This window comes from Balaenoptera borealis (genome assembly GCF_965194805.1).
Source record: "Balaenoptera borealis genome assembly, chromosome: 8".
Classification (NCBI taxonomy): Eukaryota; Metazoa; Chordata; class Mammalia; order Artiodactyla; family Balaenopteridae; genus Balaenoptera; species Balaenoptera borealis.
The window spans coordinates 97150544-97170221 of record NC_138865.1 but is presented as its reverse complement, the minus strand read 5'-3'; the positions used below and the strand labels follow the sequence as shown (position 1 = coordinate 97170221).

The window sequence follows — 19678 nt, the reverse complement described above, 5'->3', positions numbered from 1 at the left end:
TCAAGGCTTATCCAAGTTCAATGCAGTTTAGGAACCCTGGCCTTGATGGTAAAGTGGATAACTTCTCCATGCAATCCTCAAGTCCTAGTATCCCAAGAAATGTTTGCCATCACAATGAAAGGAACAGCGGGAGGAGGTAGCAGGTATCTTTCTTTCTTGGTTCCTCCTTTTGAAAAGGGCAGTATTTTCAGACTTAAAGTAACTGGCTGGCTCCTATGGGGTGGGGTTGAAACCCTCCAGGCCGCGGGAGGAGGTTCGGGGCGGGGGGGTTCCTGCCAAAGCATGACCTTCCCCCAGCTGCAGGATCTCGCAGCCATTGGCCAAAGCCGGGCTGGAGGATGGAAGTCATCCGGACTGAGCGGGATTCCTGGCCTTGGCATAAAGGGTCGAGTGGATTCATTCGGGGAGCGATGCATTCCAAGAATGCTTCTGTGGTTGGCAACGAGTGGAAAAATCAAGGATAACAAATATTCTGAGGAAACCTAATAGGTACCAGGATCGCAGGACTCAAACAAACAAGGTGACAACGACTTAAAGTACGAGGTAACTGGATCTCGATGAGGGTGAGCGCACACTGCCCAGGGCAGGGGCTTCGATCCTTTTCCCGGCCCGCCTCCTACCTTTTCTCTCCTGGGCTGACACCCGGACGGGAGCGGCCGCGTTTACTGACAAGGGGGCTCGGTGGAGAGGGCGGGCGGAGCCCTGTGCTCGCCTGAATCCAAACAAAACACCTCGCGAGCCTACGTTTAGAAAGCGATACCGAACACCACACTCACGTTTAAAAAAAAAAAAAAAACGGCGCTGTTCGCAGAGAAGATGAGAACGAAAACATTTCCCGGCTGGAAAATTACTGATCACAAACTAAGGGGGAGTGGGGGAGGGGAGGCAGTTACAAGACTGAAATAACGACCGCCGTTTCCTCTTCTCTACCCTGTGGGCAGGCACGGCTGCCGCGAGCTCCGTGTGCCCTTTTCGGGAATCGGGGTCCCAGCGCACCGTTCCACTTTCTGGCACGGGGACACTTTCCAGCTAAGTCCCTTTCGGTGGGTTTGACCGCTCAGAGCCTAAGCCAAGGGAGAGAGTTGCCGTTTGACCTTTACCTCGCCATTTCACCTCTCTCTGACTCAGTTTTCTCATCCATAAAGTGGAAAGGAGAGCTGCGTGCCTTGCAAAGTGCTTTGATTCCACCTTGAAAGGTGTCCCCACGCCTCACGCCCTTCTCCTCTCCCCCAACCTCACAAAGTGAATCTTGAGCCCTTTCACTCCCTTCCTCGCTCCTTCAAATATCAAAACTGTAGTTCCATTTCCAATTCCGGCCTCTTTCCGCCCTTTCCAGGCGGGGAACACCCCTCCGGCCTTCTCAGGCTCCCGGTCCCAGCCACGCAGCGCTGGGCACCCGCCTCCTCTCTGTTCCCCCACCCCCATCCGGCAGAAGAGCCCGCGAAGAACCGTGCGAGGCAAGGCCAAGCGCCCGCACTGGAGCTCGGGCCCTAGAGCCGCGGTCCTGAGTGCGTATAAGAGGGACCCGGGCTGGAGGAGTCACGCGGATAATCGCGCTCTTCTCTAGAGCGCAGACAGCTCGACGAGCGCGTCCCGGGACGGGGGTGGGGGCGCGTTACCGTCCCCCTTCGCCCCTACCGGCCTTCTCGACCGTGGGCTTCGAACCCAAGGAGCCGCCCGTGGCGACACCGACCGTCCTGGTCTCGCGGCGACCAGACCCGCGCCCCGTACCCAGAGCCCCACGCCGGGCCCGCTGCCGCCACCGCCGCCGGCGTCAGCGCGGCTCCTGCCCGCCAGCTGCCGGGCTGGCGTCACAACCCGCCGGGCCCCGCCCGCGCCCCTCCCTCCTCCCCGCCCCCACGTGCGCCGAGTTTGTTTATTTAGCTGCCACGGCAACGCGCGGGGGGGCCGCGGGGGGGAGGAGAGAAGAAAGGGAGGGGGCGGGGCCTGGCGGCGGGCCCCAGCACACAGCGGGTAGGAGGCGGGGGGGGAGGGCGGGAGCCAAGAAGTTATAAGTAAGGAGCGCGCCGGCGGGCGCCGGCAGTTCCCCGGCCCGAGAGAACGAGCGCGGCTGCGGGCGCGCGGGGAGCAGAGGCGGTGGCGGGCGGCGGCGGCGGCACCGGGAGCCGCCAAGTGCCCCTCCCCGCCCCTCCGGCCCCCCACCCAGCCACCCGCCCGCGGCCAGCGCCCATGGCCGCGAGCGGCCCGCGCAGCCCCCCGGACTCCGCGCCCCGCGCCGCCGCCCAGTCCGCAGATCCGCGCCACCGCGGCCAGTCTCACCTGGCGGCGCCGCCCGCCAGCCACCCCGGCCACAGCCCCAGCGCCCACGGCGATAGCCGCGGCGACCGCGACAGCGGTGGCGGACGCTGCTGAGTCGAAGAGAGCGCAACCCGGCCACCGGACCTACTTTTACTCGCCTTGCTGATTGTCTGTTTTTATGAGTTTACAACTTTTCTAAGAACTTTTGTATACAAAGGAACTTTTTTTTTAACACATCTCCCTTTTATATTTAATCCAAAGAAGAAGGATCTCGGGCAATTTGGGGTTTTTGGTTTTGGCTTCGTTTCTAAGTCTTTTTTTTCCCCTCTTCGTTGGCTTTGGGGTTCGGGTACCCCACTGCTTCGGACTCCCGAGGATCTTCTGGGGCCCCACATTAATGAGGTAGGTGCGGCGCCGGGCGCAGGGAGGGGTGAGGGCCGGTGGGACGCGCCGGAGCGGCAGTCGAGAGTGGCCCCTGACTCCTGCCTCTGTGCTCCCCACCCGGCCCGCAGGCAGCCACCTGGCGAGTCTGACATGGCTGTCAGCGACGCACTGCTCCCGTCCTTCTCCACGTTCGCGTCCGGCCCGGCGGGAAGGGAGAAGACACTGCGTCCAGCAGGTGCCCCGAATAACGTGAGTGTTGCTCCGGGCCTTTGGGATCCTCCGGTGGGCTTCTGTGGGTGGGGTGGGGACGGGCGGAGCCCTGGGGTCACCGAGAACCACCGGACGACGGGGAGGAGTGGCCACCGCACGGGCTCCGCAGCCTTCCCGGGATGGCTTCCGCGCCCTTGTCTCAGCTGTACATGCGTGTGGTCCCGACGCTGTGGAGCGGCCGGGGGTGCACACCGGGTCCGCACATACCCCGGAGCGTGCAAGCGGCAGGGCGGGAGGTGTCTGTGTACCCAGACGCTGGCTGGGCCAGAGTGAGCTTGGCGCGTAGGCGTCCCCCTGGCGAGGGCGCACCGAGAGAGCCTCGGTGTCCCAATTCCGGGGCGGCGGGAGCGTCCCCAGGATCCGGCGGGGGAGGGACCCAGGCTGGCGAGCCGCGGCGCTGGCTAACACGCAATCGGGCCGACACAACATAACATCCTCCATATCGACGCACTGCCTCTCCTCGGACCCGGGTGTGGGCCATGACTGCAGCGCTGGCACCCGTAGTCCCCGGGCGCTTCCTGCCTGCCCAGTCCCCGTGTGTAGGCGGTGTAGGCGCGGCGGGCCCACCACTACATTGGGTGGCGGTCAGGGACAGCACTGACGGTCTCTCTCGCGTCCCGTCCCCGCAGCGCTGGCGGGAGGAGCTCTCCCACATGAAGCGACTTCCCCCGGTGCTTCCCGGCCGCCCCTACGACCTGGCGGCGGCGACCGTGGCCACCGACCTGGAGAGTGGCGGAGTCGGCGCGGCTTGCGGCAGCAGCAACCCGGCTCTCTTACCCCGGAGGGAGACGGAGGAGTTCAATGATCTCCTGGACCTGGACTTTATCCTCTCCAACTCGCTGTCCCATCAGGAGTCAGTGGCCGCCACCGTGTCCTCGTCGGCATCAGCCTCGTCCTCGTCCTCCCCGTCGAGCAGCGGTCCTGCCAGTGCGCCCTCCACCTGCAGTTTCAGCTATCCAATCCGGGCCGGGGGCGACCCGGGCGTGGCGCCGGGCAGTACGGGCGGCGGCCTCCTCTACGGCCGGGAGTCTGCACCCCCTCCGACAGCTCCCTTCAACCTGGCGGACATCAACGACGTGAGCCCCTCCGGCGGCTTCGTGGCCGAGCTCCTGCGGCCCGAATTGGACCCAGTGTACATTCCGCCGCAGCAGCCGCAGCCGCCAGGTGGCGGGCTGATGGGCAAGTTTGTGTTGAAGGCGTCGCTGAGTGCCCCTGGCAGCGAGTACGGCAGCCCGTCGGTCATCAGTGTTAGCAAAGGCAGCCCGGACGGCAGCCACCCGGTGGTGGTGGCGCCCTACAGCGGCGGGCCGCCGCGCATGTGCCCCAAGATCAAGCAAGAGGCTGTCTCTTCGTGTACCGTCGGTCGGTCCCTAGATGCCCACTTAGGCACTGGACCCCCTCTCAGCAATGGCCACCGGCCGCCTGCGCACGACTTTCCCTTGGGGCGGCAGCTCCCCAGCAGGACTACCCCGACCCTGGGTGCCGAGGAACTGCTGAGCAGCAGGGACTGTCATCCTGCCCTGCCGCTACCCCCGGGCTTCCATCCCCACCCGGGGCCCAACTACCCTCCCTTCCTGCCCGACCAGTTGCAGCCGCAGGTCCCACCGCTCCATTACCAAGGTCAGTCCCAGGGATTCATATTTGGGGCTGGGGAGCCCTGCCCTGGCGGGACACACGGGATGACGCTGACCCCACCTTCTTCACCCCTAGAGCTCATGCCACCCGGTTCCTGCATGCCGGAGGAGCCCAAGCCAAAGAGGGGGAGAAGGTCGTGGCCCCGGAAAAGGACGGCCACTCACACTTGTGATTACGCAGGCTGCGGCAAAACTTACACGAAGAGTTCTCATCTCAAGGCACACCTGCGAACCCACACAGGTAGGAGGCCAGAAGCCGCGGAAAGGAGGGGGGCTGGTGTCCAGCCTCATCGGCTGACTACGGACACTCCTCAGGGCCTCCCTTGGGATGTGGGGCGCAGTCTATCTCCTCCATCTCCTGGATCACAGGAGAGAAAGCAAACCGGCGCCTACTATTTTGCTCAGGAGCCTTTTGCTGGGCGGATGGTATCAGCGCTTGAAAATGCAGTTTTGTTAGGCCTTTGAAAGGCAGGGAGATTCCAGGCTGCATGTGGGCCTCTTCTAGCTTGAGCAAACCATTGCCCTTGTAATCAAGAAATTATACTTTGCAAAAAAAAAAAAAAAAGAAAAGAAAAGAAATTATACTTCGCAGTGCAAAAACATGGTATTTTTTTAAATCAGTTTTTTGTTTTCTAGGCTATTTTTATTGATTTTTTCCTTTCCCAGTTTCACCCCTCCCCCTTTCTAGTCTTAACAATTAGATTTTATTTAAATCCCAAGGACTTAATGGTTAGGCTTGCTGAGATTCTGGTTTAAGATTGTCACCGCAGAGAATTTGTTTGTGGATGTAAGTAGGTATATAAGGTCACTAAGGCATAGCAGTCATGAATAATGTTGGTACAGGAAAAGTAGCCTCCTGTCACTTTTTAGAACCAATTATAGTGGGACAGGATATTACTTATTTGGACTAGGAAAGGCACTATAGCAGCCATAATTTCTAAATTCATTTCCTCCGCAGCGATATCTTAGCTCAGAAGAATGAAAACGTTAGTCCAACAGAAGTATAGGTTTAAGTGGTCTTTGTTTTCTGTGATAAGGTATCTAACTTCCCCTAAAAAAAAGACAAGAGCAAAAAATTTCTATATTCCTGCTTTACGATCTAAAGTTTAATCTGGCCTTAAGAGGAGGTATAAAGACGTTCCTGGATCCTTTCGGAATGGGGAGCTTGGGGAGTTGGTTGAATGTTTGGCCTCTAGCTTAAAAAAATGGCCAGTTCTTAATTCTTTCACAATCGCTTCCAGTGGCTTTATTTTCCTTTTCCAGGTGAGAAACCTTACCACTGTGACTGGGACGGCTGTGGGTGGAAGTTCGCCCGCTCAGATGAACTCACCAGGCACTACCGCAAACACACCGGGCACCGCCCCTTCCAGTGCCAGAAGTGCGACCGGGCATTTTCGAGGTCGGACCACCTCGCCTTACACATGAAGAGGCACTTTTAAATCCCCAAACAGTGGATATGACCCACACTGCCAGACGAGCATTCAGTATTTTTTACCTTTCACACTGTCTTCCCGGTGAGGGGAAGAACGCAGCTGGAAAGCACTACAATCATGGTCAAGTTCCCAACAAGTCAACTTATGAATGGATAATCAGGAGACCTGAGGAAACCAAATGACAAAGAACAGATGGGGTCTGTGACTGGATCTTCTATCATTCCAATTCTAAATCCAACTTGAATATATATTCCTGGACTTACAAAACGCCAAGGGGGTGACTGGAAGTTGTGGATATCAGGGTATAAATTAGATCCGTGAGTTGGGGGGAGGGGAAGACCAGAATCCCTTGAATTGTTTCAATGCAATATAAGCATAAAGATCACCTTGTATTCTCTTTGCCTTCTAAAAGCCATTATTACGATCTTAGAAGAAGAGGAAGAAATTCAGGTACAGAAAATGTGTTTTAATAGCCTAAATGATGGTGCTTGGTGAGTCTTGGTTCTAAAGGTACCAAATGAGGCCAAAGTTCTCAAACTGCTGCATACTTTGACAAGGAAAATCTATTTTTGTCTTCCGATCTACATTTATGACCTAAGTCAGGTAAATACACCTGGTTTACTTTAACCTTTTTATGCAGACAGTCTGTTATGCACTGTGGTTTCAGATGTGCAATAATTTGTACAATGGTTTATTCCCAAGTATGCCTTAAGCAGAACAAATGTTTTTTTCTATATAGTTCCTTGCCTTAATAAATATGTAATATAAATTTAAGCAAACTTCTATTTTGTATATTTGTAAACTACAAAGTAAAAAAATGAACATTTTGTGGAGTTTGTATTTTGCATACTCAAGGTGAGAATTAAGTTTTAAATAAACCTATAATATTTTATCTGAACACCGTTTTTGGTTTTTGGTTTTCCCCTTGAAAAGCACATAACAGAAACTGCAGTTTAAACCCAGTGGGTAGGCATGTGAAAAGCACACCAAAAAGCCAACTTTATCTCGACAGATTAAAAGAAGACTTTTTAAAGACTAAAACTTACCTGGTTCAGGTTCCTCTTTCAAATGTACTTTAAAAAGTGCATGAAAGCAGTTTCCCTACCTATGAACTTCCAGGTAGAAACGGCTCAATAATTCTTCAGTTTGCTCAGTTTAATATAAGAGTAGTTGTACACGTTCACATTTTAAAAGATCTTTAAAATTAAATGAAAATATAAAAATCTTTTTCGAGGCCTGCCCTTGCACTCAGAACAATTTATGTAACAAAAGAACCTCCCCACCGCGGAAAACCCCAAAGAACGTGGTTCCACAGTGCCCTCCTGAGGATTAAAGGATTCACTTACGCTTTGTGTAACAGATGCATTACTTTTAGTTATAGCCCCAAAGAAGGCAGAACCAAAGTTTCTAGCAGATTTTTAAAACTTCTTCAGTCCTCTGAAGACAAGCCAGCCCCATTGTTTCAGCTGACTGAAACTAAAGAGGCAAAAATGACTCAGTCACAAAACCAAGTGTAAAGTAAATTTTAAATGGTGTTTTTGTAAGTTGGTAGCATATTTCTCAAATTATTAAAGCTTAAAACTTTTTTGTGGTAGATACCCAAGAATCTGAAGTTCATTTGTGGCTGTCACAAAATGGAAAAAGCATTTGTGACACTTGTTGACACTATATTTGTAATGGTAATGTGGGTGACTAATTAACATTGTCAAGCGGACAGAAGCTGACTGGCATTTTCTTTAGACTGCTTATTACCTATCCATTATAGCTAGTGTTCAGAGGTGTGTTTGCACTGTGGGTACATTTTATAAATGGAATGAAAAACAGAAATTCATAAGAGGCTCATGGTGGATCAACAGAAAGTATTTTCCTTGGCTTTTAAGAGTCCAACATGACTGGAAAACGTGGCATGTGTCTTAGCTTAAAAGAAAACAGGTGCATCAATAGGATGGAATTTTATGTGGCCAAGAGCATATTCAAAGCATATTTAATGACATGAAAAATGCTCATGGTATGTTAAGTGGAAAAAGCAGGATATAGGACTATAAACAGTATGATTCCAATTGTTTAAGTTCAAATGTGTGTGTGCATTGAAGGAGAGAGAGAAGCAATCGAAAATTAAGAGAAAAGACTGGAAGGAAACACCAAAATATTAATACTGGTTTTCTCAGATTAAATTTTCTAGTTTCCAAATATTCTCAAATAAGTGTCTATTTTAAATGGAGAAACTCTTTAAAAAGAGTACTGGTGCAATTAAAAGCTATTTATTTTAAAAAGCGCAATTAAAGCTATTTAAACAAAAAGCCTACATTCTAATACTTTTTTTTTTTTATTAAATTGTGGTTCCTGCTCTTGGAACCCACCTTTCTCTTATACAGAGGTTTCTGGCACATAGTTTGTGTATGGAAAGTGTTTATCAAAAAGTTCCACCGTTTTCATTTTCACTAAGTGCCTATCATCTCAGGTAGAAGAAACGTCATTGATAAAATATCAAGACATTTTAAATGTATTCAAATTTTTCTGATGTCATAGGGAAACATCACTTGCATTAACTTTTTCTAACCTGAATAAGAAAGCTTCGGTGTCTAAAATGAGGAAGATTTTCCAAAAATGTAACAGGACAAAACTATTCAAGATGCACAAATAGCTAAACTATTTACTTTAGTACCTATCAGTTCTGAGCTCCTAGGTGTACTGTCATTACTGCATTACAGAGCCGTTTACACTGTATAATAAAGAGTACCTAATAATTGAGATGCCTGCTTATTACATTTTTCTCATGACATTTAATTTGTATGTCCTAGATTTTAACTTGTGCGCACACACACACAGGATTAACAACAGTGTTTCCTACACATCAACAGACTTTCAGTCTCTCTCTTTTCCAACAAAGTGCCTTTTCCAACAAAATATTCTTTCAACCTGAGAACCTGTTTGACTCCTACTGTCTTGTTTGGGTTTGTTAAAACAAAACAGGAACCTTCACCATCTCAAGTAGGATAGTTGGGGATTAATCCTCTTCCTTTCAAAAACTGTTCCAGTTTTTAGAAATAAGCAATGTTATTCCATATTTGGAGATTCACGATTTTTACATATAATTTCTTTACATATAAGAAAGTCCAGGTAAGTCAGTCCTTATGCTATGGAAGCAAGTCTGCAGGGAAAATACTAAAACAAGCCGTGGTGGTACCCGCTGTACTTTGATCTATGGGAATATCTAAATTTAGCAACCTATGTAGCCACCTGTTCTATGATACGTTCTGGCTTCTGAAGCTCCATTCAGCACAATAAGAATTTGTAGTCCTTATTCTCTCTCTTTCTCCCCACCTTCACCCTTCTCCCTCTCTTATAAAATGCATAGACACCATCCAGACCTACACAAACCTTTTTTGTGTATTTATTATTTTGTCATTTTATTTATTATTGTATATTAACCTTTTATGTATTTTATTTCCTCGTCTTTTCTTAGCACCTTTTACACGCTGTTGTATAGTGACATGTTTTTATAGCGATAAGCTGAAGCTATGTACTTCCTAAAGGTCGTTTATGAAACTATCATTCACTGTTCACATGCAGAGTACTCAGTCAATAATGTTTCATACAAAACCACCAAGAACTCTCTACATAATGAATGCTGTGGAATATATCACGGAATGTTCTACCTGTGAAAATGCAGAGAATACAGTTGCAATCAGAATGCTGTATAAAGTTTTTTTTTTTCACATTAAGTGAAACTAAAATGAAAGTTGAGAACAGACACCCTTTGGAAAGCTTTACCTTAAACAAAAGAGTAAATTTTGAGTAAATTTCTCACCGTCTCCTAAAAAACTAACAAATTCTTAAATCTTTCTGAAGTACCTAGGGGTTCAATGCCCTGGTCACAGTCAAAACACAAAGGAAACCAACTGCTAAAATGTTAGCATAAACACAGAAAATCTTTCAGGCTGGTCTCTAGGCTACCATAGCCAGCTGACTTAGTTGAGGGGGAGGAAGTGCATGGGGTAGGAATATCAGTCAAATTGCTTCTCTGGAAATATGAACATAGGGAGCCTATCTTTTTAATTGTTTTCCACGATGCCAGTGCTATAATATCACTTTTTCGAATTGCTTCAGTCTTCTCAACACCCTAAATGAGTCAGCATGTTGCAGCCCGTCTTCCCAAATGTCCTGTGCCACTTGTTCTTAAAGGAAAAGGAGGAAATAAATAGAAATCTCATTTAATAGCAACGACAGGAAATAAATTCACACTTCCAGACTCCCTTTGACATCTGAGTATACCTCCTAGAACATTTTTCATTGATACAACCCAATAATTATAATGATATCCCAGAGTATGAGGGCCATTTGCTATCCTTTTGTGTTTCTTTTCATGTCTATGTTACATGTTATCATCTAAACAGAATAAGAAACGAGAAGTAGCTCTTTATGGAGAGATAGATAAACAGACGGATAGATGAAGCCACAGGTGGAGATTTGACAATTATCTAAAATCAATTAGGGCAAACAGTCAACCATGTCCAGTCCAAGGTATCTGAGGCCAGGAGGTTGAGTGGGGTTACAACACCTATCTCACCTATAATATTTGAATCTGTACTAACTGGCACTAAATAACATATTACTGAATGGTGGTCAGATCATCATGACACAAAGCCAATGCACTCAGGCACTTTACCCTGCATACCCTCTTAAAAGCTAAAATGGATAAATAACTTTACAGGGAAATTGAAGGAACTCTTAGATACACTTGCTGAAAGCCAAGGAGATATGTGAATTGGTGCAAACCATAAGCAGAGTCTCTTAGACATGACACATGGAAAGGAATTTTTCAGTAAAGACAAGCATACCTCTTTGCTGATCGGGTCACTTTTTGCTGGTGTATAGTCACCCCTTACTTCTGCACAACTCTGTGAGGTCTATGAAGCATTTACACACTCCATTACCTCAATTAAGCCTCACAACAAAAGGTAGGGGTGGGATTTCCCTCTCTCATCCCCATTTTATGGACGAGGAAACCGAGGTTCCCTTCACAGATTAGTGTTTTGTTTTTGTTTCTCATTCTTGCTGACATACTCAAAGCATTTCTCTTCTAATGCTTTTGTCCTCAGTCTGCTGGGCAAGTAGGGCTACAGGCAAATGGATACACCCCAATTCAGAAGGGTTTACTAACATCCAGGTTCTTCCAGTAAACCTGTTTAGGAGTCAAAAGCCCCAGACTTTCTGTCTCCCAATTAATGTGCTATTTCCTTTGTCAAGGTAGACAAGATGGGGAAGTTTCCTGCAGAAGTTTTCTGAGCTGGTCACTATGCCATGAATATGATCTATACTTTTAGTTTGAGGTGGAAGAAAAGCACCTGTTTCTGTCCCGGCACACAGCTCTCCTGGTCAAACAGATCTGGTCAAGCCCCTCCCCTACTCATTACCTTCCCAAGGTCCCTAGGGCCTAGTGGATAAAGAGTTAAATTGTGGCCCCCGGCTATCTGTCCAGTATCATCTCCTTAAGTACCCAATCACACCTTAAGTGTACCAGCCATGCAAAACTACTCTGGACCCCCCAACACACTATGCCTGCTTCAGCCTTTGAGCCTTTGCTGGCAGATGTTGGTCTCTGCTGCTTCTGGAAAGATCCATACTCCCCTGACAAGCACTTATATATCCTTCATAGCGAGTTCTTAATAAGCCCTCCCACCCCCTCGATCTAGATTTTTCATTAAAATCATATTCTGGACTTCCCTGGTGGCGCAGTGGTTAAGAATCTGCCTGCCAATGTAGGGGACACGGGTTCCAGCCCTGGTCCGGGAAGATCCCACATGCCGCGGAGCAACTAAGCCCATGCGCCACAACTACTGAAGCCTGCGCGCCTAGAGCCCGTGAACCACAACTACTGAGTCCACGTGCCACAACTACTGAAGCCCGAGCGCCTAAGAGCCCGTGCTCCGCAGCAAGAGAAGCCACTGCAATGAGAAGCCCGCGCATCGCAACGAAGAGTAGCCCCCGCTCACTGCAACTGGAGAAAGCCTGCGTGCAGCAACAAAGACCCAAGGCAGCCAAAAATAAATAAATAAATTAATTAATTAAAAAAAATCATATCCATATAGATTACAAGATTTTATGCACACCACTATATATAGATAACCAACAAGGACCCATTCTATAGCACAGGGAACTATATCTATATCTTGTAATAACCTATAATGGAAAAGGATCTAAAAAAGAATATATATACATGTATATATATCACACATACAAACGTATATATATATATATATATTATATATATATATATATATAATGTGTATATATATAACTGAATCACTTTGCTGTATACCTGAAACTAACACAACATTGTAAATCAACTATATTTCAATAAGAATTTAAAAAAAAAAGACTTTACGGGTTTGGCTCCCCCAACAGACACGAGCTCCTGAAGTTTACTGGGAGCTTTCCTTCTTTGCCCTTGAATACCCCCAGTTACTGGATTTAATTGAATACAACTAATCATTTATTGAATATTTAGCCCAAATCCTGGCATTTCTTTTTAGAGGACTCCTCCTTGCCTGGTGATTTTCGGCATTGATTCTGGAAAGAATTTTGTTCATATGGGCGGGGGTTGATGTGTATTAGGGGAGGCAGATGGGTGTCAGGTGACCCACTGGAAGCAGTTAGGGGACAACTGGGCATGGCCTTCAGGAAGCCAGAATTTGGGAAAAGGAAATATTTTATTCTTCCCTTTGGAAAACCCATTGTGCCTCCCTCAAAGGGCAAAAATATAAGTGTACTGTGAACATATGACAAACTATGAAGTTTTTTTTTTTGTTTTTGAAAAAAACACACTTTAAAAGCTTAAAGAAGGCACTTTCCATTCTAGGATCCTGGGTGGGCTAGTCTGTCCGAATGAGGAAGGGTCACCTATTCTTCTTCAAGTTTGCTGCTCTTCAAGCTTGAGACTCTCCTTGCTGCTTGGATGACAGTAATTTTCTGACTTCTGAACATGTCTAAACTGTTCTAGAAAACTGACTCTAGAAAACAGTGCACGGAATTGACAAATGCCCCTGCCTTTGAGGCATTGTTACCGCCTCACAGAGGAATGAGTAACAGATTGCAGGCACTGAAAGCTATAAAATTACACAGGCTGTCTGAGCAGGAAAGGGTCTTCAAGACCTTTTAACTCAAGGAGAAAACTGAGGCTGGGATAAAAGACTGGACTTGCCCAAGGTCACATCAGGTGGGGATCTGAACACCAGCCAGGGCCTAGGTCTCGCTTAACAAGCCAACGGCTGATGGCTCTATCCTGAGAACCCAAGGGAACATTAGAGGCTAATACAGATTTTTTTAAGACACATGCAAAAGGATGGTTTTAAAAGGAAAGTTCTAAATTCAATGTGATGTTGTGCTCTGGTGTCCAAAAAAGTGTTTCATTGATCTCTATTGTGCTTCTATTAGAGTATTGTGTTACCAGCTAAAACAAGGACTATTCACTTACTATGGTGCCCCTCTAGGGAAAACATAAGAAAAAATGTAAAAATATAATTCTGACTTTGTTCTGCTTTCTATTTCCATGCAACTTCATTCAAACATATATAATCTGTTGAACACCTACCTTAACAGCAACTGTGCAAAGAGTGACGGAACCGAAAATGAATAAGAATATATAAATATGCCTGTCTACAGATATTTTTTTCCTAATGCAGTTGCTCTGCTAAGGGTATAAAGTGTAAGTTAAATGAAAATCAGCATCCTAACTCAGTAAAACTTGTTTACCTCTCTTGGAAAAGTGATCGGATAGTTCTTTGAGAGACTCAACCACTTTGACTACAACCACATGAGCCATTTTATTTCCCTTCAGTTTTCTTGATTGCTTATTATTTTAGATACCTCCAACTTGTTTATCAGACGCATGTCAAAGCATGTTAAAACGCGTTATTCAGGTTCAGCGTGAAGGATTTAGCCTTATTTGACAAGATATCACAAACTTCTGTTGAAATGAATGATTCGAGTAAATTGGAGCTTAACCTGCAAACCCAGGTAACTTGTGTTTCTATAGATTGCAGATTGCATAGCTAGACCGGGGGAACAACCTGATTTTGCTTTAAGCACAATTAACTTTATGGCTAGGCAGCATAACTGACTTCATAGGCTATTTTGGTGCCTGGTGCCAAAGCTTGTAGAAAAAGGGGAGGATTTGGGATCCTAAGGGATTCTTTGCATTAAAGACTTTGTTAGGCAAAGCCACTCTGGCATGGGAGTCTGATTTGCAATTTGTGCCTTTGTAAAAGGATTGAGATCCCTATTGTTTAATGTTTGGATCTCAATTTGCATTTGGAAGCACACGACCTCTTCTAGGTTTAGAGTTTTTTATTTTCATTTTCTTGTTCTGATATACAATCAATACTGCCTGTGAAAAAATTGATAAAACTGCAAGGCCAAATGTTTGCACTGATTAAGGAAGTCAGGTAGATTGGTTTTCTCTGTGAATGGTGGATTCTACCCGGGCTCCAGCAATAGTGAGCCAGTAATCTATTTAGCAACTGACAAATAACTCATAGGTATAGGTAAACAAACATTTTCATTTATTATTTCCTTAATTAGAATGCATGGCACTTTGTTAAAAAAAAAAAAAAAATCACTACAGAGGTCTGACCAGACAGTGGATCTACAAAATGAACTGAAAGAAAAAAATCCTCTGACCACCTCAGGACATATCTGAATACATCCATCCAATGTCTTCCTTTATAAAGAAAGGTTTGAGAAAAATTATTTTAGGTTTGTGATAACAAAATTCTCAGCTGTACATGATATTTAACTACCTGTCCTTTGGTAAACAATTTTTAACATTTGCTTTGACAGTGTTCCCAGATTGGCCACATAAAACTTGGAATAGAAATTGCATGAGGAGGGGACTTCCCTGGTGGCACAGTGGTTAAGAATCCGCCTGCCAATGCAGGGGACGCGGGTTCGAGCCTTGATCCGGGAAGATCCCACATGCTGCGGAGCAACTATGCCCATGTGCCAGAACTATTGAAGCCTGCATGCCTAGAGCCCGCGCTCTGCAACAAGAGAAGCCACTGCAATGAGAAGCTCTTGCACAGCAACAAAGAGTAGCCCCAACTAGAGAAAGCCCAATCACAGCAACAAAGACCCAATGCAGCCAAAAATAAATAAATGAATAAATAAATAAATTTGTATATAAAAAAAAAGAAATTGTGTGGGGAGGAACAATTTCTTAGATTGTGGGTTTAGGAAGCATGGTTTATTTGTTTTCTTTTTAACTCTTCAGTGTCTTCATCCTTTGTCTTTGCCATTGACCACAAGAAAACATATCTTGCATGTTTGGAGGAAGGTCCTGGGAACTAGTTGAGCAAGCTGGAGGTAGAAGGAAAGCATTCACATTCATGGAGCACCTATGGCATGTCAAGGACTTTCCTAGATGTTTAGGGATTTGTGATTACGCCCATTTTGTGGGGGAGAAGACTGAGGCCCAGAGGAGGCAAGTGACTTACCCAAGGTCACACAGCTGTGATGGGAAGCCAGATCTACCCCATTCCTAAGCTCAGGCTCTTTCTGCCACATCATGTCACCTCCCAGGTAAACTCAAGTTAAACTTCATTTGGGGGGTTTTTCTGTTCCTCACCTCCTTGGAATGTGTTTGTTTTTTAAACTAAACAGGGCTTAATTTGGTGCACAGGAAGCTATAAGGACAAGACTGACCTAATCTACCCTTCTTTCTAATAGAAACAAGTAATCTTATCTGTCATTCCATTAAAATATACCACATTCTTCTGTGCTCCAGTTTGGATAATGACTCAAGAAAAGGCAGTCCATTTCTGCATTATAGCACCACCACAGCCTCTATAAAATCATCAAAAGTAAATAAGCCATGCTTTTCTTCCTGGGTATTTCATTCACCGATTCCAAAGTACTTCACACATGTATTCATTCTATTAGAATAAAGAACTAGCAGCCCTTTTGATAGTTGGGCCAACTGGAGGTTAGCCTAACAGAGTATCTTTTGCCGAAGACTGTACACTCTGAGGCCCCCTTGAATGGAGAATGCCCAAGAGGAAGTCAGCCAAAAGGAGTGGCACGCTGGAGTGCTGTACTTTGAGCCCACATTCTCAGCCACATCCCATGGGAAACACTCCCTCTCTGCCATCTTCCAAAACGCTCTGCCAACATTCTCCTAATGTTCCCAGTATCTGAAGATAATCCATTTTCCCCTAAACGGGACCTCAACCTAAAATAGATCTGGGTCTGTGCCTCGGGGAATGGACAAGTGACTCAGAGGACCATTTCAGATCTTGGAAGCAGGGAAGTCTCTTCAGAGCACGGGAGCACAGTCTGGGAGCTGGTTAGTACTCAAGGAACAAATGAATGACAGAGCCAGAAGGAGTTCCAAGAAACATTTCACCTGAAGTTTCCTTTGCACTCACGAAGAATCTGAGGCCCCCAAGTCTCCCACAGTTATGCCGCTGCAGAACCTAATTCCAGCCTAAGACTTTTCCAGACCCTTCTCAGCCTGTATCAGGCCATAGGCTGACTTGCTAAGCAAGACCCAGAGGTCCCCAAACCTTTTTATTTTTTGGCTGCGCGGCATGTGGGATCCTAGTTCTCCGACCACAGATGGAATCCGTGCACCCTGCAGTGGAAGCACGGAGTCCTAACCATTGGACCGCCAGGGAATTCCCAAGAGGTCCCCAAACCTTAAGTGTTGATGGTAAATGGACAGATTTTTAATGTGTGTGATTCAGCTTCCAGGGTGGCAGAAGGAAAAAGAGTCTCAACTAAAAAAATGTGTTGATGTGGCACATTTCCTACATTTGGGTTTTGTTTTGTTCCTGTTTTATTTTTCTCCTTTAGCTAATTCATATCATCTGAGTTAGGTTTACATACAAATCTTTCTGTCCAGCAGTACGGCATTGGTTAAGTAAGCCCTAGTTCTCCTTAGAATGGACTACCATGCTCCATTAAAATTATCTGGTAAACAATAATAAATAAGGGCTAACCTTTATTAAGGTTTACTACATGCTGTCCCTATACTCAGCATTTGACATGTATTTTTCTCATTTAGTCCCCTCAATAACCCTATGAGGCAGACATTATTATTCTCCACATTTTAAGGATGAGGATCTGAGGCAAAGAGAGCTTAGGGAACCTGCCAGGAATCACAAAACCAGTGAGTGGTGAAGCTGGAATTAAACCGGATTCTACCCAGTCCCAAGCTCTCGAGCCATATACTCTTTATATGCAGAAGAATGTTCAGGAGAAGTTAACTGGAGGGGGAGACACCTACATAGTGCGATCCAACTTGGTAAAAATATATCTACGCTTATGCGTTTGGGGGTATATTTGCATTGCGACAGTTATAGAAGGACCGCTCAAACGTCAGTTCCTTGGAGCAGCCTTCTCTGACCATACTAAAAGAGCCCTCCCATTCTGTCCCTGCTATTATCTTTTAATGTGCTTGATTTTTCCTCAGGGCACGTGGCATTACCTGAGATGTAACATATACCAGATACATTTACTGTCTAGCTCCCCTATAGAAGGAGGGGTAACATATGCCTAACAAACTGCCTGGCATGCAGTAAGTGCTTAATATTTGTTGACTCGAACAAATGTACTAAACCCTCAATTTTTTTTTTTGTTTGTTTGTTTTTTCTCCTCATTTTTTAATTCCACGAGGTCACAATGGTAGCTCTGAAACTAACATATGCACCTTTTATTATTTGGCAAATATTTCTCCAACAGATATAAGATTATTTTTGTTGTTGTCTTTTGTTTTTTTTAAACATCTTTATTGGAGTATAATTGCTTTACAATGGTGTGTTAGTTTCTGCTTTATAAAAAAGTGAATCAGTTATATATATACATATGTCCCCATATCTCTTCTGTCTTTCGTCTCCCTCCCTCCCTCCCACCCTCCCTATCCCACCCCTCTAGGTGGTCACAAAGCACCTAGCTGATCTGCCTGTGCTATGGGGCTGCTTCCCACTAGCTATCTATTTTACATTTGTAAACCCTTAATGTTGATGGTTTTTTTCTCTCTCTTGCTGTCAAACAGAAACAATTTAGATTCTTGATACTTAAATGGATTTTATTTTATTTTTTTATGTTTCCTCTGAAATCCTATGAGTAAAAAAGAAAAAAAAAAAAAAGCGCACTCCAAGTAAAGGGTAAGAACCTAAAATGGTTTACTTGAAAATGCAAAATGATCTCCTCCATGCTGGACACACACTTTCTCAAGAGCAGAAAGTTCTTTGCAGAAGAGGAGACCATTGGAAATCCACTTAGGTGAACTCGCCTTGAGTCAAATGAGATTCATTAATGTTTCAACTGCTAATCCATTTAGTGTCCTATTCACCCAGATGACTTTTCAGAGCATCCCTCTGGTGGTTTTAGAAAGAAAACCCTTCCAAGTCACTAGGCTCAACTGAGCAACAGCAAAAGACAATTGGCTGCAGATGAAGGGATTGATCGAAGCGTTTGAGATGAATGGAAGACCACCTATCTGGCCCGTGTGAAAATGAAAGGAACATTTGAAATGAGCTGATATGAGTTGGGCAGGTTTTATCCCCAAAATAAAGTCTCTCCTTTCTCCTCTAAAAAGGATTAGGCCTGTGGATGGGAGTCTTGTCTTCAAGTCCCATGGCCTTGACCTTCCTTTGTATTGTTCTACTCACTTTAAACCACGGGTGGTAGTGGTTTGTGATTTTTTTCATTCTCAGCCATGCCCTTCTGAAAGGGGACTTTCACCCCATCAGCAGCTTCAAGAACCATCTACAAGTCAGGAGCACAGTATTCCTGCATTCCAGGCAGAGGAGGGGGCTGCTTTGGCTCGCTTCCTTCCTCTTCCCCAAACAGAATCCAGCTCCTATATAAAATTCATAAATTCTTGGCAGGAGAGAAATCCTCCCATTGGAAGGAACAGATGTTCTACAAGTAACTTTTGCCATCATGACTCTGTTCCTAATATCATAGTTTTAAAGTGTGGGGGGATGTTAATTTTTTTTTTAAATGTCAACATGTTCTGGGCAGCTTTTCCATCTCCATCTGTGGCATACACATCACCAATCCTCCCACCGCCCCTTTTTAAATTTCCAGAGACTAGTTGGGAATTGGAAAGATATTAAAAAGTGAAAGCGGAAAATTCAATTCAACAAGTATGTTAATATATAACCTAATGCAAAGTAATATGATATTTCCCTCCCAGTTGTAAATCTCAGATACATTCTTTTTCTCCTTGTCTTAGACCTTGGAGGGGTCTGCAAGACTTTTAACCGGCAAAATGACCAATTAACAGTCAGGGGTTATTACTGGTAATAGAATTCCTTGAGAGTCACCTATTCATAACATTCCCTTTCTAAGGAAAGCCTCAGTTGGGGCTTCAAATTCAGGAGGCTACCAGGCCATTTTCACTTTGTTATCACCTCGTTAAACTGCCCACCTTAAATGCCTGTATCGCAGGTGACCGCGGAGAAGGGTCACGGTCGGTGGATGCCTCTTACCTCGCCCGGAAATAACTGGAAAGCGTGACCCCACCTCGGTCCGAGGCGGGGTCCCCTCCCCAGGGACAGCGATGCCCTCTTGCAGCTGCTCTGGCGAGGGCCAGAGCGCCTGCTGGCTGTGGCCTGGCCCCAAACACGCCCGACCACGTTTGGGTTCAAAGTCAGAATTCGGTGAGCGGACTGGGTGGGGTGTGGAATCCGC

At 46.0% G+C, this 19678-nt stretch overlaps 1 protein-coding gene and 1 long non-coding RNA gene across 5 annotated transcripts; one reads left to right on the top strand and one right to left on the bottom strand.

The window, feature by feature from the left end:
- Positions 1–2043: 2043 nt before the first annotated feature.
- Positions 2044–6878, top strand: KLF4 (KLF transcription factor 4). 3 transcript variants are annotated; one of them, XM_082404042.1, is made up of 5 exons: positions 2045–2661; positions 2772–2892; positions 3543–4533; positions 4624–4788; positions 5789–5953. In XM_082404042.1, the coding sequence occupies exons 1-5, from the start codon at positions 2657–2659 to the stop codon at positions 5812–5814; spliced, it is 1308 nt and encodes a 435-aa protein (XP_082260168.1). In that variant the 5' UTR covers positions 2045–2656; the 3' UTR covers positions 5815–5953. The 3 variants fall into 3 exon arrangements, with proteins under 3 accessions (XP_082260166.1, XP_082260168.1, XP_082260167.1); XM_082404041.1 differs by having other exon boundaries at positions 2047–2661; positions 5811–6878; XM_082404040.1 differs by having other exon boundaries at positions 2044–2661; positions 3543–4788; positions 5811–6878.
- LOC309634333 lies at positions 6814–19576 on the bottom strand. 2 transcript variants are annotated; one of them, XR_014247991.1, is made up of 2 exons: positions 19477–19576; positions 6814–10158 (listed from the first exon to the last, which is right to left on the bottom strand). It is a non-coding gene; the product is annotated as an uncharacterized lncRNA (long non-coding RNA). The 2 variants fall into 2 exon arrangements; XR_014247992.1 differs by having other exon boundaries at positions 19416–19522.
- Between the last annotated feature and the right edge of the window lie 102 nt (positions 19577–19678).

Excerpts from the sequence above, each read along its gene's own strand:
- KLF4 (XM_082404040.1), top strand. Across the intron at positions 2,893-3,542 it reads CAGCAGGTGCCCCGAATAAC|CGCTGGCGGGAGGAGCTCTC; the intron begins GTGAGTGTTGCT and ends CCGTCCCCGCAG. Across the intron at positions 4,789-5,810 it reads ACACCTGCGAACCCACACAG|GTGAGAAACCTTACCACTGT; the intron begins GTAGGAGGCCAG and ends TTCCTTTTCCAG.